This window comes from Phytophthora cinnamomi, assembly GCF_018691715.1.
Source record: "Phytophthora cinnamomi strain GKB4 chromosome Unknown Contig0, whole genome shotgun sequence".
In the NCBI taxonomy this organism is placed as follows: domain Eukaryota; phylum Oomycota; class Peronosporomycetes; order Peronosporales; family Peronosporaceae; genus Phytophthora; species Phytophthora cinnamomi.
The window spans coordinates 3,456,578-3,478,973 of NW_027150933.1; the positions used below are offsets into that span (position 1 = coordinate 3,456,578).

Here is a 22,396-nt window from a genome sequence, read left to right on the forward strand (position 1 = left end):
CTTTCACGTCGCCCCTCCAATCGACATACAGTATCTAAATGTGTGAGAATTATCACCCCTCCTGTAAAATCCCAGCGCAGAGAAATCAGCTCACTATTCGAATCGTGGCAAGCCAGTCGAGCGAAAGCGGTATGTTGTCGCGCATACTCCTGCCACATTAGTTATCTCCTCTCTTGCTAACCCCAAATGTTTTTGCGCGATTTAGACAGAGAGCTGGCCATAAGTAGGGCGGTCAACAATACTGGTGAGCGCGCCGCCCCTGCTCACGATATAAGGGCCAGCAGCACAGCTGTTGGGGACCCTCGTGATGCAGAGGAAGCAGGGCGAGAGGGGTCACAACGTCGTCGCCAGGCCGACCCTGTCGATAACCTGACGGCAGCTTCGCCCCCCGCCTTCCATGAGCAAGTCAACCAGGAGGATGGTTGGCCGCTTTCGGAAGGGGTTGAGTCTAATCTGTCAAGCCCAACAACTCCCGGCTCTCCAACGTCAACGTACCCCCAACTCGAGGTCGAGCGCGTTAGCCATGGCCCTGCTTCCCATCCGCCGACATTCAACCCGCTCTTCGACCAGCTTCACCACACCGTTCCGGTGTGGAGACTCGTGGAATATGAGCCTGACGCAGCTGGCTACACACCGAACAGCCGAAGGTACCCTCTGTACGAGTTTCCAATTGCGCATGTTCAAGATGCGAGCGATCGTGCAAGGGGGCTGCTAAGCCCACACCTCGCCAAGATGGTCACGTTCAGCCCCCAGCGCTTCTTCGTCGAGCTATTCTTCATTTATCGGTTCGTTTCGAAAAAGAAGATTGCGACTGTGCTTCCAAGTTTGTGGGAACTCTCCGCTGCATGGGACGGCTTCGTTGAGTCTATTGTCAGGCGGAATGGAGTGGGCGGCCAGGACGACTGGTTCGCAGTGTTCAACGTCCGCTTTAGCGACTTCCGGACGAAAACCTTGCTCGGTGTTAAGTGGAGGCTTCATGAGCTTTGCGCTGAGCGAGAGTTTGGTTGTCCCCTGCCGAAGAAGGATTGCCCATATTGCTATGGCAATTCCCCACGGATGACGAAGGAAATCAAGGAGTCGCCCAGGTTCTCTGAAGAATACCAATTGCTACTGAGAGAATACAGACGTCTCCAGCCCAACAAACGCCCCCGTAAGTAGTGCTATCTCTGAATCAATAAACGTAAGCGAACTTATACAAACCGCACTCGCAAATGTTGCTTTCCTCTTACAGTCACATTGTTTCCGAGAGAACGAACATGCCTGGCAGTGACGGCAAAAGCTTTCAACCGCTAATGACATGTGTAGTCCAGAAGCCCACGAATCGAGTTGGGACGGTATTTGACGATGATTACTGCGTCTGGGGATGTGGGCGTTGGGTCCTGCGCGTGCTTTGCTTTTCCCGCTGCCCGACGCCGCGCCGGAGTGGTGTCGCCGCTGCTGCCTCACGCTGAGCAACCTTTCGTCGTTCAATGATGACGTCTTCCGCGTGCGGACACGCCACCAGGACGCGTTCAAAGTGAGCCCGACCCACGGGGTGCTGGCGCCCGGCGCGAGCTTGCATGTGGTCGTGATGAGATCCGCGAAAATTGATTACTCACCAATCGTCGGAACTCTTTCTGGTGAAGAGCGTGGAGCAAGAGGACTCTGGGGCCAACTCCATCGCGTCACTGCGGCTTTCTGGAAGAAAGTATCGAGGAATTCCATCACGGAGAACAAGATGGTATGTCGCTGTACGGCTGCGTCTCCGATCCTTCCTCCTCCTCTTCCTGGGTGGGAGATCACTCAGGATGATAAACTATTCTCGAGAAGGATAACCAGTGCGAGTTTGAGCTCGCAGAATTTTCGATCAAGTCGCGATGATAACAGCGTTTTAGTATGAACGGAAGGCGGAGTCTCGCTCGCGTCGGAGGCGAAGTGGAAGCAGCCTCGAGCGAAACAGACTCAACCGATCTTTCAGCAACTAATTCACGCCACCCGAGGAGACGCGGGGAGACGGTGACGGCAGCCTTAGCAGCAATCGCTCGTTTGCCAGTGATGCCAGCATCCACACGACGATCGAGCATCCCGTAATGAACCGAAGGAGGTCGGCATCCAAGACGTCGTCGCTGGCATCTAATCGGCCGACGAGACTACGGGACTCTGTACTCACTAGCATCATTGTGAACGAAGGCTCGGTTAGCGACACAATGCTAACTGCGCGTTCTAGTAGGAGAGGCCACGCACGAGCTCGGTCCGCTGAGGTACAATAATGGACAAAGTCGATTGGAACATGCGTGTGGTGAATGTTACGTATGGTTTTGTCAGACATGTAGTTTGCTACAAGCTCTAAGCGCTGCAATATCCACGCAATAGAGATGACGCTATCGTACATTACAATGATGCCTCACCTGTGCTCCACTTCAGATGTATCGGGCACACTGACGCTCGTAATGTTTGCAGTAGCCTCTAGGCGCAGCTTCGAAAGTTCTGACCCACGGTTAATGTTGCCCTTGTGTGAGAACAAATTCTTTTCCCAGTAATAGCGGTGATATTTTTCCCAGCAAGTCCATGTCGTCTCCGGGCATATCCACGGGGATCCTGCTTGTGCATGAACAACTCGACACAAACAGACATCATGCGTCAAGCAGTAGGTTGTCACTTCAGTGGGGTAACGACCCTCCCAACGACACACGATACAGCGGCGCTTCTTACGATTTTGTTTGGCATGGATCTGCTTCGATGCAATGGACGCGCACGGTATTACGGGGGTGCCTTCATTACGATCTGACCGGACTGTTCCTGTAAAGGCTTCCCCATCCGGATCCTCCGCGCGCGACTCTCCGTTCGTGTACAGCATACGCCCCTCGCTAGGAGCTTCAGCCCACTTTCCATTGATCAGCTCACCGACAAGTTCTGTGATGAATGATCGATGTGGGTCCCGGGTTTTCGAATCACGACTTACGAGTCTTCTAGTCGAATACGCATTTGCTCGGGCAATATCTATCAGCGCTAATGCCAGCTTCTTGTGCCAGCGCTTGAATGAGTGCCCATCCGAGATTGAAAACCGCCCTCTTAGCTGGTCCAACCGGTCTACGCCCTGCATATTTTTGTTGTATCGTGGAACACAAGTTGGGGCTGGGAACTCAACATCCTTATTGCCAACCATGCGCGTTACAGATGACACGGTGGACGCATCAGCATTCGAAACCATGTTGACAATGTTTCCGTCGCACCACGAAACCGCAACCATGTTGTGCTCAGTTGAAACAGCCTGCCGAAGATCTCCGCGCACACAACTATCGAGGTCTTTGTCGAGAATCGTATGTCCAGGAAAATGCTTGCTGTTGGCGCGAATTGTTCCTCGGCCGTACAGACCTTTCAGACGAAGTTCTTGCAGGAGCTGTACAGATGTGTAATAGTTATCCATATTCACGACGCGGTTACTTCCAAAAAGAGGCCGAACAACTTCCAGAACAAGTTGCCTAATCTTCGACACGCTTCCAAGCTCTTGTGCCAATCCTTGGGCTTCTTGGGCGCTTACAACTCCGCCTAGGCGGTCCGCAATACCGCTTCTATTGCAGTGCAGTCGAAAATTGAGGGCAATCCACGTAGACGAACAGCAAACAACGTATAGCCGAAAGTCGTATTTTCCTGTTGGCTTCATGGGGTTAAACACGACGAGATGCCGTCCTTGACGCGAGCGACACGCCACACTTGCCTCATCCAGCGCAACATCACGTCCAACGACTACGTACTTATTGCCCGTCACTTTGAGCATATTCAGTAGTGGGCGGATTCGTGCTGCCGCGTCAATGTCCAAAGTCGTGGGGCTAGCGTTAAAACTCAGACATCTTCGCAGCAGTTTGAATCTATTGAGACTCATAATGCCATCTAGCGCCGTCGTTCTTCCACCAAATATCAAGTCTTCAGGCTGGGCCCCCCAATAATTCGAGTATTCACCTTTGTCATTTAGTGACATGAAAAAAAATATACCGAGAAATACCATCAGCTCCCGTAGTGTAAACGGCTGTGTAATTTGAATGCCCTTTACAATGGCATATTCGTTCGTCTGGTACAACACTTGACGCCAAAAATACAAAGGTAGATAGGCGAAAAAAGCGGAGCTAGCAGAATGCTCGAATAAATGCCTGAATTCCGGGCGCACGAAGGTTACTGTGGATCCGTCATGGTGCTCGAAGAGATTTTGCGGACCGTCGATCTGTCCCTCTGGATCGAAACGCATATTCCTGATTGCTTCCACCTCTTGCAAGCTGCTAGCAGGATCGGCCTCAAATTCATACTCCTCACAAATCTCTGCTGTTTCCAAATTCAAAAGATCGTCGACGTCAAGCTCATCCGGCTGGACCAACCGCTTCCACGCCGGGTTGTTCTTTAGTCTCACCAAAGCTCGATAATTCTCAATTCCGCTCTGAATTAATCCCACCCCAAGGTGCTCGACAGACGACTGAAATTGCGAGTCCAACCACCGTACTTGAAAAAGTGACGCAAACTTCCCTTTTTTCGGCCGACGGCACACACGACCAATTATATAAGCAGATCCGATCGTCTTGTACACCTTCGCTTTCATCCAAACTTCCTTTTCAGGTGTAAACGCTACTAACTGATCGAGATACACATCTTGTAATAGCACCGGTGGTGTTTTGTTACCAGTAGTGCCCTCCTGAGTCGAGCAGTTGATGTGTCTCCTTTCAGCTTCACCTGAGCTAGCTGAGGTGATTGGATGTGCAGTGTCAAATCCCATCCCGAACAAACCGTCGATTGTGTCATTCATATTGCCTGCCGCGCCAGGTCCACTATGACCATATCCACCACCACAAAGTTCAATACTTGAACTACCCACATTTTCAACCCACACTCTCGTAGCACCTACCCAAATACACAGACATCCATTCTATTGTCAATATCGTACTTAAAAACACCGCGCACGTACAGCAGCACCACGCGTACCTGAAGCAGCCGTAGCAGTGTTTCCCTCGCTACTCGTCACGCGGGTCGGGCCGACGAGCCCAACGCCCTGCTCCTCCTGCTGTCCTCGTCCGTGACCCCGACCACCACCTTGCGCTCGGTCGAGGCCTCGATCACGGCCTTGAAGGCCACTATCAGCGGCACTGCCGCCTCCGCCTTCACTGCCAGCCCTCCTACCAGCTAGTTAGATACACAGACATCCATTCTATTGTCAATATCGTACACAAAACCACCGCGCACGTGCAGCAGCACCACGCGTACCTGAAGCAGCCGTAGCAGTGTTTCCCTCGCTACTCGTCACGCGGGTCGGGCCGACGAGCCCAACGCCCTGCTCCACCTGCTGTCCTCGGCCGTGACCCCGACCACCACCTTGCGCTCGGTCGAGGCCTCGATCACGGCCTTGAAGGCCACTATCAGCGGCACTGCCGCCTCCGCCTTCACTGCCAGCCCTCCTACCAGCTAGTCAGATACACAGACATCCATTCTATTGTCAATATCGCACTTAAAAATACCGCGCACGCACAGCCGTACTACATAATGCAACACCACACGTACCAGAAGCTGTAGGTTGCCCGTCGAGCAGAGCACAAACGTATCGTACCACCGCTTCTTCGCCAGTTAAAAACTCGACGCCTACGGTGTCGGTCGCGTCACCGCCCGGTTTGATATAGCGATAGCGACCATCTAGACTACGACTTGGAGGGGTTTTTTGCGTCCAACCATCCTTGCGCAGTAAAGCCCAGGCTTCCTTGAACTGAATAACACCACAGCGGGAACTTGACCCCTCGATATTAGCCGATATCGTTGCGGCACCCGCCCGGGTCAATCGCTGACGCTTCCGATCCGAGAGGGACACGTCTTCGTGCCGCCGCTTGCCAGGCATTTCCTCGGTGTGTTGTGCCTTGCCGCCTTGACTTAGAATTTGTGGTATTGCACACCCGGATTTATATGTTTTTTCAAGGTAACATCTTATAATGTAACATTCATCTTTTTATCAATTAGAGAGGGGATTGAGTTTGCAAGTACAAAAATCCTTGCTAAATGACTCACTCAAAAACGTACCTCTGGACCGACAGGATACGAGAGTACTACGAAGCAGAACGAGGCTGTGTCCTATAACCTAAAGGCCCATCAACTGGCATCATGGAGATACACTGTTGCAAAGCTCGTTGAGCGAGGGGTGAATGAGAGTCGAACGATCTGCCGCGCCGTGGTCCGCCTAAAGCAGCATATGGAGCATCCACAGGGTAGCAACATGCTGCTGGGGGTAAGGCTAACGGCTGTCTTAGTATGTCCCTGCACCAGGACCAGAGTTCAACCGGGGAAGAGCCTCCTTCTCAGCACCCGGCGGTTGACGAATCTTCGCATATTCTCCGCCAGTATGAAGTCCATTAGATTTTCGTCGAGTCTAAGCTGCAGTTTGCTATCCATGGAAGGGATCACCGGCGCGTGTTCCGCGTGCGAAAATCGATCGCGCGGCCGAGTCTTTGCTGTACCACCCCGTGAGTGTCTCGCGTGTGGAAAAGAAGTAGTGATACGTTCAGGTATGTTTCTCGTTGTTGCTGTTCGTCTCTGAATTCTCCTACGCTTATTACTCGCTGTGCTGTCATCACTGATGGAGTGCTGTCATGTACATGGAAAAGTGCCTGAAGGAAACCCGTACGGCGACTGGTGTCTACGACCGCAAGCGCAATGACGACGGACAACTCGGACTCGAGAGTGTTCGCGAAGATGTTACCGAAGGGTCAAGCACGAGCGCAGCGACGGGAACCAGCTACAAAAGAAGATAATTACTACCTCCGTTCGGAAATAGATAACCGTTTCCCATCATATTTCAGCCTACTCAACATAATTCCCCTTCTATACCGATCGGGTTTGAATTCTGAATCTCCCGCGCTTTTCCCCGCTCACTGGCCGCCACACACTAGACCTCGAGGTCAGAAGCTGCCTACCCTGCACGGTAGGGCCTAGTTGCCCAAGCACAACCTTTGTTCCCTTTTCCGCCTGCTACTGATCGAGAGTACCATTACGATGACACGAGCTCAGCTACTCCATTTATTCCACTGCGGCTAGCACAATACGAAAGATTCCGAGTTGGACGATCGGATTTTGATTAAATGGGCAGATCGTGATTTTCTTGCAGTGAAAGTGACGGTAAAACTTAGTACCCGGTACCCAAGCGCCTGGAAGTTGTCCAAAATGGCGTGGTCCGCGTCTTCATCTTCGTCACTATCAGGCAATGGATCGAAATGATGACGCGCGCGCTTGCTCGCGCGAAAACTCTCCAGCTCCTGGAGCTGTAAGAAACCCCGACGAGCATTGCGCCTCTCTTCCGAGGCTTCCTTGGGACGAACAGAGCTCGAAGTCGGGCCAGAGCGGGCTGAAGAAAGCGAGGATCGGGTGCTGGGAGTGGAGCGAGCCATGATGATCGGTGGCGAGATGGGATTTTGAAGAATGACATGCAGCGACAGAGTGAAAAACAGAGAGAATTCACGCGATTCGTGCACGCATGAAGGAGACGACCAAGTGAACGACTGATCATATCTTCTCAGCTCTTTCAATATCGATCCCTTGGTCAGCTCTCGGCCGAGAGATGAATACCCTAAAATGTCGCACCTTCGTTTTCCCTGATTGCACAGCTCACCGCGTAGCTGTCAAATTCTGATTTGGAGGTCTACTGGTTTCTGGATTCAATTCGAAAGTTGGCGGCTGATGGAGATTACGGATAGTGAACGCCAGGCCGTCTGGGAAACTCTACTGCTTCGCAGCCTAGGAGGCGTGCTTACACGTGGGGAGATCGTCCGGGTTGCAACGCACTTCCACGTCGGCCGTCAAGTTGTCGAGCGCATTGGAAGCGTGGAATCAACTCGATGGGAGATCGAGTAGCAGCTGTGGTCAGGTCATGAAAGAGTGCAAGATGGATCGCTGCCCCGTTGCCCCTGCCAACCGCCCGGACGACTCTCGTCCCCCACCTCGCCGACGCCACGCGCTGACGCTGCTGCGGAACGCCGGATTCGACGGATTCGACGGAGACGATGGAGCTGAACCTGAGGCTGCCGCTGGAGTTCTCCTGGGTGGACGAGGAGCGCCCGCCTTTCGTGCCCGGACCGATTCCCCCCGGGTCTTGCATGTACATGCGCTACGTGCCCAACGCTCGACTTGGTGCGCGTCGTGTGCTGGAAGCGATGCGGGATCCGACGACGATGGAGGGCTCGGTTGCTGACGATGAGCGTGAGGCGAAGGCTGAGAGCGACGCTTGGACGGAGGACTCGCGCTTCACGCTGCCAGCGCCCATGGAGCATATCATGAACTCTAATGGTGGAAATGATTACCGGCTCGGACATTTGCATAAGAACAAACTGATGCGAGCGGACAGTCTTCCAACGTCATTGCCATGCGATGCAACATCTCTCGCCAATGCGAGCGCCTCCCTGCTATCTATCGCAGCAGGTGGGATCCTCGTAGCACCCGAAGCCAAATCAAGTGCCCCTCAAGTATGTAGTTCTAGTAGTAGTGAGATCTTAGATCCATTTTTGTGTATGTAGTGCGGCGGAACAAGAACGCCTGCGCCTCTCTGGACTGTGCCTCGCTTAGTGTCAACTCTAGATCTCCAGCACTCACAATTTTATAATCACGAAAATGAACGAGGCGGAGCGCTGCGCAAAAAAAAAAAAAAATGGTTATCTATTTCCGAACGGAGGTAGTATATTACCCCGTAAAATATCGACGCTGGTACGTGGTACCTAAATAGTTTTGCTAGTCGCACGATAATGAAAAAATCAAACCAATCAATAAACACCTCTGAGAGTACAGACAATTTCTTAAAGGGCGCAGAGAGCGCCCTATTAGAACTCTGGCTGTCTATATCACAGCTCCGTTAGGATTGTTCTAGACATCGTCCAGTTGCCAAAGTACAGTGATTTACTAAAAGGGCGCTTATTGCGCCCTTTTACATGAAAATAACTATATTTTGTATAGTATAGTTTAGGTAAGAGGGTCACGAAAGGGTTAATCATCAGCGCTTGCACCAAGTCGAGGTCATCTGCGCACTCACTGAGTCGAGCTGCGACGGCACGGTTGAGCCGGTGAGTGGCACACCCGACTAGCGGGACGCCCATCAATGTTGCGAGGCGGTGGTTGACACCACAGTTGTCGCCGACCAGGAACAGAACCTGTTCTGGGCGTTTCTGGTAGTCGCGCGCTAGCATCGTAGCCAAGAAGGCTTGATGACTAGCCGCAGAGAAGTCATCGGTCTGTCCATTGACGAGTGGGGCCATGCAGAGCAAGGGGCATCGCATGCCCCCATCCACCTCGTAGCACGCAAAGACTGCGATGTAGTGCTCGGAGTCATGGCTCCACCCGTCAAAGATGATTCCGAATCTCTCGGGCATTTCCACCGCGATTGCACGCTCAACAGAGCGCGTCACAGCCTCCATGATGCGCCGAAGCGTCTCAACAGAGACAGGCTTCAGGTGCGTGTAACTAGTCGCAAAATGTAAACACGTCGTTAGCTAACCGTCAAACGGTACATGTTAGATGAAATGGGATCGTACCGCCGTGCGAGCTTGCTCTCACAAAACGAGAGCGGCAAGTTGTACTTCACCAGCCACTCCAACCACCCGAACAAATTATGGGCGGAGTGGCGAACGTAGTGCACCAGCGAGCCCGTCTCTCCGGGCGTCGCGGTTAGCATCTCTTCGTCGAACACGGGGTGCTCGCGCCTGATATGCTGCATCAGGTTCGAGTACCCCGTCCCAGCGACTCGCTTCCGAACCGCGCCGCACAGGCAACGATAGTACTCGAGAATCACCTCGTCGTACTGGTCGCGGCACGGTCGGAAGTAGAACTCGCAGACCTGCCTGTTGGTGAAGGTCGTGCGAGGAGAACGGGGGGCTGCGAGCATCGTGGTGGTTGGGTGGTCTTGCAGGAGGGCGGTGGGCTAGATAGAATGCGACGAGACTCGAGTCTCGGGTTCGAAGGATGGTTGGTTGCAGTAGTCTCCAATACATTATTGAAGATGTTCAGCCGTAATCGAAAGATAACTGGTACTAACCGTTAAGAACCACTCAATAAATTATTGGAGCACATCTATTGCAATAATTTCAGCACCAATTTATTTTTCGGCAGCCCTGCTTATGCAGACGCCTTGGAAAGGGTACGCGGACATGGTAGCGCTTCTCTTCCAGAATGGAGCTAGTGTCGACAAGCAGCGTCCCAATGGCTCCCCAGCTTTTGCTACTGCCTGAGCATGTGAGCATGTGGACGTGGTTCAAACCCGTTTAGCGGGTGTAGCGGACATCAACTTACGGGATCAGAAGGTGTAAATTGCCACTGGTGTGGGTGGCGTGGAATGGTCATGCAGATATGGTGGAAATATTGGTGGATAGTGATGCATCTATCGATTCATCAAATGGCGCGGTGCTGATGCGAGCAACCGAGAGAAGTCATGCAAAAGTTGTCCGTGCGCTGCTAAAACATCATTTAACAGCTGACAAACAAGGGCCAAACGGCTCAACCGCACTCGATATCACCTGCGAACACAATCAACTGGAAGTTGTTGTGAAGCTCGTGAACCGTGGAGACACTTTTAATGTGACGGATAATGATGGATACACCCCGCTGATCACTGCACCGCAACTCCGATTCACTGACGTTGCCCAGTTCCTTCCTTCCAGAGGAGCCCACATCACGCGCGGTTATCGAGCGGATTGAGGGACTCTTGCCAAGAACGTATTGAAAGAGAACCGTGACGTTTAGGCGCACGAGACCTAGTGCACCCCCTCGTGTAATATACATGTCAAATTCAATTCGAGCCACCCCTGTGTGTACAGCAAGCATGAGCAAAATTTATGTGCGATGGTTGAAGCGGGGCCCCTGATAGTGGTAGTCATACTCCACTGGCAACTGCACAGGGGATCGGTCACATGGACACCACGAACACATTTTTGCCACGTCCCGATAGCTGCACGCAGTATTGAATCCCGTCTTCGAGTGTATCGTCAGCTCCCGAGCTCAATAGCTACACAGAGCGAGCGGCCGAGCACGTTATTATTCCCCACTGCAGCAGCAGATGCCAATCGACGTCAAGGCCGCAGTGCAGCGGGAGGAGCTCGAGAGTGATGTGTACGTCGTTGAAGCCGCCAAACCGCGTCCGTCCGCGCTGTTGGAGGCCTGCGACGTCGGTGACTTGGCCACCGTTCATGAGCTTCTAGCCCGGGGAGAGACCGTCAATTTGTGTGACGACAAGGGTGACACACCGCTGGTAGCTGCGACCCGCAGTGGCCATAAAGCAATTGCGGAGATGCTGCTGAAGAGTGGAGCGGTCATTGATCTGACTAGCAAGGGTGGTTGGACGGCACTCATGCAGGCCTCGTTGAAAGGGGACGCGGACATGATCTCGCTGTTGCTGCAGAACGGAGCAAGCGTCGACAAGCAGCGGCCCGACGGCTTCTCGGCCTTGATGACGGCATGCGAGTTCGGGCACGTGGAAGCTGTGCGGGTTCTACTTGATGGCGGGGCGGACATCAACCTGCGAGCTGAAGGCGGTGACACGTCTCTGGTTCAAGCAGCGGCACTTGGCGACGGCGACGTGGTAGAGTTGCTGGTGGCTAAAGGCGCATCGGTTGATATGGCGAGCTACACCGGCTGGACGGCCCTGAGGCAGGCAGCGTGGAGGGGGGATACGAGCATGATTTTGTTTCTCCTGGGGAACGGAGCCACCGTCGACAAGCAGTCTCCCGAAGGTGTTACGGCCTTGGGGACTGCCTGTGAATTTGGGCACGTGGATGCTGTTCGCACTCTCCTTGCGGGGGGTGCGGACGTCAACTTGCGCGACCACGCGGGTAATATTCCAATGGTGTGGGCTGTCTGGAATGGCCACGCTGTCGTGACGAAATTGTTGCTGGAAAGTGGTGCATCCATCGATTCATCTAATGACTACGGCTGGACTGCGCTGATGAGAGCGACCGAGAGGGGCCAGGTGAAAGTGGTTACCGCGCTACTAAAGCATTCTGCGGCCATCGACAAGCAAGGACCCAACGGTTCAACCGCACTCGATATCGCCTGCGAGCACAATCAACTGGATATCGTCGTGAAACTTGTGAACTATGGAGCCGCTCTTGAACTGGCAGATAACGATGGCTATACCCCGCTCATCACTGCAGCACAACTCGGATTCGCTGACATTGTCCAATTCCTGCTAACGAGGGGCGCCGACGTTAACGCGCGATTGCCGAGCGGAGGTACAGCCTTACACACGGCTGTGTGGTACAAACGACTGGCTGTCGTTCGGGTCCTTCTTGATAACGGAGCCGATATCAACTTGTGTGGAGATTTTCAGAATTGGCCTGCACTGACTGTGGCGTACATGAGTGGGTACACGGAGTTTACGCAGCTGATCTTCGAAAGCGATGCTGTCGAGCCTGCAACCCATGTATTGTGCCCAAAACTTGCCTCACTCGCAACTGCAGAGACCAAAAACTGTGTTCTAACGGAAACTGCTATAGACCGGAAGCACCGCGGCGGCCGTACGGCACTACGTGTTGCGTGCGAGCAAGGAAAGATGGAAGTGGTTAAGAAGTTGTTGGAGTATCGTGACGACATCGACGTCCCCGACGACAAAGGCTGGACCCCGCTCATGTACGTGGCTCATGATGGAAACGTTGAAATAGCCAAAGTGCTTTTGGAGGAAAGGGCTAGCTTGGCCGCCGTAAATGATGAGCGGCAGACTGCACTATCGATCGCCTGCCAATATGGCCACGCAGATCTTGCCCAGCTACTCCTAACAAGTGGCGGAAATTGTGAGGCGAGAAATCAATATGGTAATACTTCACTACTGGAAGCAGTCCGATTTGGCAACGCTGCTGTGGTGGAGTTGCTTCTGGGAAAAGGTGCATCGATCAACGTGGCAAACAATGAAAGCTGGACGGCGCTCATGTATGCTGCGTGGAGAGGATACACAGACGTGATTTCGTTGCTCTTGAAGAACGGAGCTAGTGTTGATAAGCTGCGGCCGGATGGCTACTCAGCGCTGGGTATAGCTTGCGAATTCGGGCATGTCGATACCGCGCGGATTCTCATTGCTGCTGGGGCCGGGATTGCAATGAAGGATGAATATGACAATACACCGTTGACGGTCGCAGCATGGAATGGCCACGCCTCTGTGGTGGAGTTGCTATTGGACAGCGGTGCACCAGTGGATTCGACAAGGAAAGAAGGTTATACAGCACTGATGAACGCTTCGGCGCAAGGACACTCTGATGTGGTGGGGATTTTGCTTCAGAAGGGCGCAAGTGTCGATAAATGTGATAGACATGGATCTACGGCCTTGCTGATTGCGAGTAAGTCCGGCCATCTCCAAATTACTCGCTTACTCGTGCACCACAACGCGTGTATCGACGTGAAGGACTCCAATGGAGACACCCCGCTATTGGTCGCCGCTGCGTCCGGTCATGTTGAAGTGGTAAAGTTTCTTTTGGAATATGGTGCGATGGTCGACGTTGTTAACAAGGCAGGAGCGAGTCCACTCTCGAGTGCGTTGAAGAACGGACATGTCGACGTTGTTGCTGTGCTTCAAGGAGGAGGACGGACCGGTTTAAAACAGTAGAAGGCTTTAGCGGAGCCCTCGTTCTGTCCTATCAAGCCCTCAATAGTTTCTAAGGTAAGCCAACTTAGGGCGACACTTATTAGTAGTTGTAAGAATGCGAAGTCCAGCAGTTTGTCGCAAACCGTTCGCCTTTTAATTTGCAGTAGGATTTTCTGCGAAGTCTAGCAAAACTCGCTCTGTCAGATCCAAATAACGTTACTCAAATCGAAGGTAGCGTCGCTCGGACGAGTTTAGTAGGTAATCTAGGCCGCAAACAAACCTTGGACAGAACTTGTTTGCATGAGGGTCCCCACTTGCAACTGGTAGAGCAACACGGGCTGAAGGCACCCAGATTACCGCCGCTTCAAGCCTTGCAGCAGTCCAACAGCAAAACCACCGTCTTTTAGGACAAATCATCAATGGTGCATGGCGTAATCGTCACGTGATTTGTATAGTATAGTTAACGCGGTGGGGTTAATCAGCTCATTTCGGCATTTGCCACCAACATCACAGGTGTTCGTCAATAGATCCTCTCCGTCTCCCACCTCCCGCCACGCGTCCGAAGTCCGAATCCATGAAGTTCGCCGTATTTGCCTCGCTCCTGATTGTCGGGATCTCCGCTGACAATTTCGAAGGTTATTCGTGCGCGCAGATAGCTCCTATTACGTATTGGAACGACTATGTCGTCTGTGGAAGTGACAGTGTCACGTACAACAATGTGTGCGAGTGGGTGAAGGCCAACTGCGACAATAAGGGGGCCAAAATGCTTCATAAAGGCGCATGCCGCAGGGACGAAGGTCATGCTCGTCAACTCCGTGCTTGAGCAGTCAAGTTGGAGTCCCGTCGCCGATCTGATGGATTAAATATCCACAATGAGAGATGAAGGGGTCTGTCGAGGACGGACTTTAGTTGATTACCGTGTAGTACCGTGCAAGAGATAATTTGAGAGAAAAATACTACAACAATAGTACTAGCACTACTACTGTAGTACTGGCTGTTAATAACTGGCCGTCTAGCGCTCAATCGCTTTACTTAGGTAAATACTTCGTTGGGAATGTTTTCCGACCGTGAGGTTCATCAGTGAATATGTCAGCAGAATGAGCATAATCCTCCATTTGAGAGAGGAGAGGAAATGGCTGTCGGGACGAATGATTTTTTTTCTTGTACTGGTAGTAGTATATTTCGGAGATGTGTCGAAGATGGACGATAGAGTGCTGCTGTAACCTTTGCTGATTGTTGTTGTAAGAGCTCAACAAGCGGGAGGCGTGCGTCCAATTGGTTGATGAGAGGACCCACGGTGTGTTCGTAGATGCAAGACCCGCAGACGCAGAGTGCGTCGCCGATGTAAGACAAACTCTCACGGCAATCTACAACCACAAACAGCCAGAAGGAAGAAGCCATTTGGTCGGCCGCTGAACGGGATCGAGATATGTATTAAGATCTTGTATCTTGCCAAGACGGACGAATTACCTCGAAATGTGGCGAAATAGGTACCGCTGGTACCAAGCATTTGGTGGTTGATTTCGCTTGGTTAGCGATAGGTGACCGTTGCTATGTTTCACCCAAAAGGCTAGCGTGCAGGCTTCAACACGCACTTTCCGTGATCTTCAAGAGCCGGTGAGAGAATCGCTACAGAGAGCGTCGCTTGGTCAACGGGTAGATTGTGTTCCTCGATGGATAGCATACGAGGGTTGGACGAGGCTCTGGAACTTGCGCTAAATGACGACGGAAGAATAAAGTTTGTCGTCGACTGATGTGCACATGCTCGATGGTAGATCGTGGAGAGCAACAGCGCCAGGATACTTATCCATTCATCTTCGTGCTCGCTATGTAACAGTGTCAAGCTACGTGATTCGATCTGGAACAGCCAACGCGTCCACAGCATGTAATTTTTAGTTGTTGAGCTACACTCGCTTGACTGTCATATCGTTTTGGAGTCGACCAGTTGTAGTTATCGTAGGAAAAGCACATACAGTAAGGATAATCGTCGGTTGTAGAGTTCACCAAATTCTAGGTGAGGAGGTCGCCATGCTGCGAACAACACAATGACGATGCGGATTCCTTGGGAACCCAGAAGAGAGGCGTACAATCTGTAAGCTCAGGCACTACTTTTATTATTATAGTATCACACGAGTTAAAACTGAGAACTGGCCTACTGTAATCCAGCGTGTCAAACCTTTTTGAGTCGACACAGCCAGCCCAGTAACGGGAAAATACCCTACTCATGTCCGTGTTTCCTAGTCAAACACGCGACGGCGGTATTCCACTGCAGCAAATGGCGGCGGAGACTTGAAGCTCGGTACGCGACACGGCCGAGCCAATCCCAACGACTCTCTTCCAGGTAGGGATCACCCCGTAACTATTTGCCGGCTCCTCTACGACTGCAAGTGCAAAGTCCATGCAGTCAGCTTGAGTAATCGCAGCTCAAAGCTGAGGAGCGGAAGCAATCAAACAGATGGAAACACAGGGCAAAACTCACTCATGCTGGCTGTACAGAGAATAATAGGACCACCCTATCATAGCAATCTTGCCTCACCTGCTGCTGTCTCTAATTGCAGCGTGAAAATTCTTTCCGACAGCAGAGCACCCTTCTAAGGACCATTCCTCGCTGGGGTCCTCAAACTGCAGCCTCTCGTAATTTGCCCAAGCCCCTGCCCTGCACAGGCAATCGTGATCTCGTGCTGTCGTAGCGTCCACTCACCGGTCACCACAGGTTACGGCTGGCCACGTGATAAGCCAGGATGATAAGCAAAGCCTTGGTTGGGCTCACGTCCGAGCGAGAGCGAGTTTCGCAGCTTTGGGTTCTCTACGGAGGTCACGTCACTTTCAAGTTATTCGCCTGGACCGCAGACACCGATGAGCTCCGATACTTCGACCACCTCAAGCCCCGCGAGCGTGCACGGCACCACTGCGATCGCCCTCAAGAAGTGGTCCAAGACGGACAAAGACCCCGCTTCCAAGGCGCTATGGGAGGCCGTGATGCGGGAGCAGTGGCGGCGGGAGCAGCAGCGCCGGCGGATGGTGCGCTGGCGCAAGCAGAAGAAGCTCAAAGTGGCCGACATGATCCATGAGCGCCGTCGCCTCGAGAGGGAGCTGCAGCGGCGGGTGCTGAAAGCTCGCATGGACGCTGATGGAATCACGCCCGACTCGTTCGAGGAGGCGCTCCGCTTGATCATGGTCGAGCAGGCCGCGTTGACCAGAGAGAATCTGGTCCTGCAGGAGACGATCAGTCAGCACGTCAAGTTCCAGACTATGCTACACAACGACGCACAGGAGCTCCTCCAAGTGCCCTGTAAAGACTCGACACAGACCACCGCCGTGGCTACCAACACAAAGGTGAAGAAAGTTCCACTGCTCCAGGACGAGGGCGGGTGGCGCGTGCACTTCCCAAATGGAGAACCGTCGTTCCACTTCCATCCGTTCACTCGAGAGGAGTTCGACGAGTTCGTGAAGAATGACGACGGCGCGTACTCCAACAGGTACCCGTGCACGGATTCAATAGGCATGATGTTCGGCTGGAAAGTGGAGTATGCGCCGCTAACTCGGAACCCAGAGGGCACAACGCTTATGGCCCACGCGCATTTTACGAGACGCGTACGCTGCTCGATCGATAGTGCCTACACAATCCTGCCGCGCCTGGACAAGACTATGTGGCCGAAGCCAGTGACCTCAAAGAGCTGGGGGCATGTCCAGGCGGGGAGTTTTAGCTGCCACGTCTTGCAACACTTCCACAAGAATGCACACGTGATGGTATGCAACATTCCGGGCGACGTGAACCTCCGCTACATTGCTCTCGCACAGCACACCCGCGCGTTCCGATCTGACGGCAAACGGGAGGACAAGTATATGATTACGATCGTAGACTCTGAAGCAAACGCACGGAACCGAGAGGCTGAAGGATCGCAGGACAACGTCCGGTGGATTCTAGAAGGAGGGGTATGCACCACGATCACTGAGGTGGACAGAAACACCGTCGATGTAGCCTATGATCACTGGGCAGGGTGTCTGAGCGAAATTCACGGCTGTGAGCTGTACGTTGACTGGATCCGGTTTCCAGTCGGCTTAGAGCAGGCAGTATCGCCGACAGGACTGCTTGAGTTTTAAACTGAATGTATATTTGAATTGAAAACGCATCCAGAAATGTCTGGCACGACAGCCACACTGAAGTAACTTAGCCAAAGAAACAAGCTTAAGAACAATAGGCATGCATTGCAGCACGAGACGCATCCTTTTACATGTAGAGCAAGTTTGCCATGTACCCAATCTTGCTGCCAAACAACACAAGTAACTAACCGACCGCCTATCCAGAATTTGAGCGAATTGGCGTTTTTAAAGTTAGTGTTTGTGGCACAGTCCGTCGGACTAGCTTCACATTTAGTCCAGGTCGCCAACGTGAGTATCAAAGTGCCGATCAGTTAGGCTTACACGGATGGAACTCTTGGCCAAGAAGAACAACCGGGACCGCACTTCATTTCAGAAGTCTCAGCCTGCTGATCAACTTCAGTGGTAAGACCGACTGCGAAGCGCGTTCACAATACAATGGAATGCAGCCTCGTATGCTATGAGCGTCTCAGTAACTCGAAACCAAGACTTCAACTCGAGACGGCCCACTTGAGCTTTGTATGTTTTAGTTTCGTGGTTAATTTTCGGATTTGTGTTAAATGGAGCTTCCCATAAAAAAAAAAAAAACACTCACCCACGCGTCCCCATAATCACTTCAGGTTTGAAACGGCCGCTCACTTGAATTTTGTATGCGACTGCGGTTGTTGTTGATCAGGGGCCTCAATCGGTGTGGCGAATAACAAAGGCTGGACGGCACTCATGCAGGCCTCCTGGATCGGGTACAAGAGAACCGTATCGTTACTTGTGAAGAAGGGGGCTAGCGTTGATGTGCAACTCCCGATTGGCTGCTCAGCGCTTGCGCTTGCGTGTAATTCCGGGCACGCGGGTACGACTCGTGTACTGCTTCGTGCTGGAGCGGACGTCGACTTACGGAGTCAAAATGGTAATACCCCACTCATTTGGGCAGTCAGGGGAAATCATGTCGGTACTCGTGCAGAATGGAGCTAGCGTCGATAAACAACGGCCAAATGGTTTCTCGGCGCTGGCGACGGCGTGTGAAGTCGGGCACGTGAACGCAGCTCGTGTACTACTTCGTGCCGGAGCAAACGTCGACTTACCAAGTCAGAATGGTAATACGCCACTCATTTGGGCCGCCAAGCGGAATCGGACCGCTGTTGTGGAATTGTTGTTGGCCGAGGGTGCCTCCATCGACATGGCGAATAACGCAGGCTGGACGGCGCTCATGCAGGCCTCCTGGGCTGGGAACAAGGGGATCGTACCGTTACTCGTGCAGAAAGGGGCTAGTGTTGACATGCAACGCCCAAATGGCTGCTCAGCGCGTGCGAGTCCGGACGCATGATTGCAGTGCGAACTCTCGTCGCTGGAGGAGCGGAGATCGACCTGAAGGATGAGAATGGTAATTCGCCATTGATATGGGTGGCGTGGAAAGGTCATACAGCGGTGGTGGAGTTTTTGTTGTTTCGTGGAGCAGCTATTGATTGTGCAAATGATGAGGGCTGGACTGCGCTAATGAGAGCTACGGAGAGAGGACATGTAGAAGTGGTCAATCTGCTATTGCTGCATTCCGCATCCGTCGACAAGCAAGGACCCAACGGTTCAACCGCACTCGATATCGCCTGCGAACACAACCAAATTGATATTGTTGTGAAGCTTGTGAACTACGGAGCCGCTCTTGATGTGGCGGGTGACGATGGCTATACCCCGCTCATCACTGCAGTGCAACTCGGATTCGCCGACATTGTCCAGTTCCTGCTGACGAGAGGCGTCGACGTTAACGCGCGATTGCCGAGCGGAGGCAGAGCCTTACACACCGCTGTGTGGTACAAGCGGCTGGCCGTCGTTCGGGTACTCCTCGATAATGGCGCCGATATCAGTTTGTGTGGAGACTTCCAGAATTGGCCAGCGTTGACCGTGGCGTATATGAGTGGGTATACAGAGTTTACTCAGCTGATCTTGGAGCGCGAACGTGTTGGGCCTCCGTCCAATGAAGCCCATACCGAGCAATTGCAGCCTGCAAAACCAGAGGTTCACACTCCTATCTCCACAAATACTTCCATAGAGCGGAAACACCGCAGCGGAGACACAGCGCTACGGATTGCATGCGAGCAAGACAAAGTGAAGGTCGTTAAGCAACTGTTGGAGTATCGCGACGACATCGACGTGCCTGATAACAAAGGCTGGACTCCACTCATGAGGGTGGTTCAAGATGGAAACGTCGACCTAACCAAAATTCTTCTCGAGGAAAGAGCACACGTGAATGCTGTCAACGCAAAGGGGGAGACTGCGCTATCTATCGCTTGTCAGTCTGGCCATGAGGAGCTAGTCCAGCTGCTGCTCACCAGAGGCGCTAACTTCGAATTACGAAATCACTACGGCAATACTCCACTGAACAAAGCAGCTCAAAACAGGCAAACTGTCGTAGTAAAGCTGCTTTTGGACAGAGGCGCTTTAATCGACTCGGCAAACAACGAAGGCTGGACGGCTCTAATGCAGGCGTCTTCGAAAGGATTTATTGAAGTACTTTCCGTGCTGTTGGATGCCGATGCTAACGTCGACATGCAGCGACCGAATGAGTTCTCAGCGCTGACAACTGCGTGCGAGTTCGGGCATCTGGACGTGGCTCGCGTTTTGCTGGATGCGGGGGCGACGGTCGATTTGCCGAGTCAAATCGGCAGTACGCCCCTGATGTGGGCCGCCAAGACAAACCATGTCGCTGTCGTGCAACTATTGCAGGCTAACGGCGCGTCGGTTGATTCAACGAGCAACAAGGGTCGCACAGCGCTGATCAATGCTTCGGTAAAAGGACACACTGGTGTAGTGAAGATGTTACTACAGCAGGGAGCAGACATCAATAAGGCGAGCAACCATGGATCGACAGCCTTGCTGCTTGCAGCTCAGTACGGCCATCTCAACACCACACGTTTGCTCGTAGACCACAACGCACGAATCAACGTGAAGAACGCTGACGGTGACACTCCGTTATTGGTTGCCGCCGCGTATGGCCATGCTGCTGTGACTACATTACTTCTTGAACGTGGTGCACAGATCGAGGTAGTCAACGAGGCTGGTGAGACTCCACTCACGAGTGCATCGAAGAATGGTCATGTCGATGCCGTTACTGCGCTCCTAGAAGGAGGGACAGCGGTTAATCAGCAGAACTCCAGCGGAGCCACCGCTCTGTATACAGCAAGTGAGCACGGACATTTGGCTGTGGTGAAAGTTTTGATTGAAAGTGGGGCGGCAGTGGAAACCCCAGACAATGGTGGACGAACTCCCCTCGCCGTGGCATTGGCAAATGACCGTAAGGACGTTGCAGCTTTCCTGGCGGAGTATATGAGTTGAGATGACAGAGAAGGCATCGTTGTGTACGTCTGCCTGCCAGTTAGTTGGAAAATGGTATCGTGGCCAATTTGATGGAGGGTTACGCTTTACAAAATTTAATGTGGCTGTGTCGAAAACGCACGTACTGTACTCTTATAAAATATGTTCCATGCATCGACATGCAAGACGCCGGCGGACTATGTGCTACGGTATTTGCAGTGACGAAGCACCGTTGGTATGTGGATCATCGATCGACTTGGCGCGGCTTCACTCATGAGTGCGCCACAGCGACGTTGTTACATGTGGTAGGAGGAGCAGGCGCCAATGAGCAGAATTCCAGCGGGCCACTGTCCCATACTAATATGTTGCAAGTGCGCTCGGGCACTTGAACATCGTGAAAATCCTCTTCGAGTGTGCACCCTAGGACGGTCTCGATGCCCAAAACGAACGTCTCTCGATGGCCAAACGACACAAAGACGTACATCAGTGGGAGAATTTACCCATGATTGATCAAACCGCTCAGAGTACTCTAGTCGCGCTGTACGATGTCGACTGTCGAATAGGAATTCAGTCCTGTCGTGTCTGCTTACCCATTTCTCAAGCATGTCGCCAAGGAGTACATGTACCAGCCGAATTGGTAGGAAACACCGCTGGCACGTGCGGATCGAGGCACTTCTTGCATGCAGTCTGTTGGCCGGCGAGAATCCTCTCTTTTGCTGGCAGAGTCACGCACGACTTAAGCGCGTCGTCGTCGAACGTAGAGACACTGTGGTTTTCGGTGTCTGATATCTTTGCGTCGACAACCAGACACCCTAGAGCCAGAGCGGTCAACATAGCGCCGTCTTCGCAGAGAGAGAGCACGGAATCCCGATCACCAGGGGAGGCGTCCACCGCACCAACGCGGCATCGCCAATATCCGCCCGCACCAGCGTTTGATGATCGGATCATCGTTGCTTCCACGTGACGACTGTACTGTATCGCGGGCGGATCAAAGTGACTTCCACCGCGGTGGCCGTCGCCGCATCAAGCAGCGAGTGCAAATCGGGCGAAAAATGAACCCACGCGCGCCGCTTTTCTCGTGCTGCTGTCGCGAGTGTCGTACGCCGCGGGCGTCGTGCCATCGTGCAGGGACCTGGGCGCGCCGGCGGTGGCCACAAACCGCGTGCGGCCAGGTGTGGCAAACGCTGCATCATGGGAAACTGGCGGACTCGACCAGCGTCCTGGCAGTTGCAGCGAAGCCTCGGATTCTGGTGCCGCTACATTGCAACAATAGCAGCAACGCCTTCAGCCCTTCTGCCTGCCCATCGGAGCTCACAGCGGTGGGCTTGTCCGCCAGCAGCTGGGGAGCGGATCCGCTCGCACGGTGATGGCGAACCGGCTAGCGTGCTGACTTCCGACCTTTCGGTTGTCAAGTACCAGACGGGTGCCGAGACCATGTGGCGG

General features: G+C 53.0%; 2 protein-coding genes across 3 annotated transcripts; both read left to right on the plus strand.

Moving 5' to 3' along the window:
- Window positions 1–11,035: 11,035 nt before the first annotated feature.
- Window positions 11,036–12,749, plus strand: IUM83_02156 (uncharacterized protein; the record flags this gene model as incomplete). Of its 2 annotated transcripts, none has more annotated exons than XM_067926056.1 (3): window positions 11,036–12,206; window positions 12,471–12,603; window positions 12,692–12,749. In XM_067926056.1, 3 exons carry the CDS (start codon window positions 11,036–11,038, stop codon window positions 12,747–12,749), a joined length of 1,362 nt encoding a protein of 453 aa, XP_067800739.1. The 2 variants fall into 2 exon arrangements, with proteins under 2 accessions (XP_067800739.1, XP_067800740.1); XM_067926057.1 differs by having other exon boundaries at window positions 11,267–12,206.
- Window positions 12,750–16,405: 3,656 nt separating this feature from the next.
- IUM83_02157 (Phospholipase D) lies at window positions 16,406–21,769 on the plus strand (the record flags this gene model as incomplete). Its single annotated transcript, XM_067926058.1, has 2 exons — window positions 16,406–16,885; window positions 21,761–21,769. 2 exons carry the CDS (start codon window positions 16,406–16,408, stop codon window positions 21,767–21,769), a joined length of 489 nt encoding a protein of 162 aa, XP_067800741.1.
- Between the last annotated feature and the right edge of the window lie 627 nt (window positions 21,770–22,396).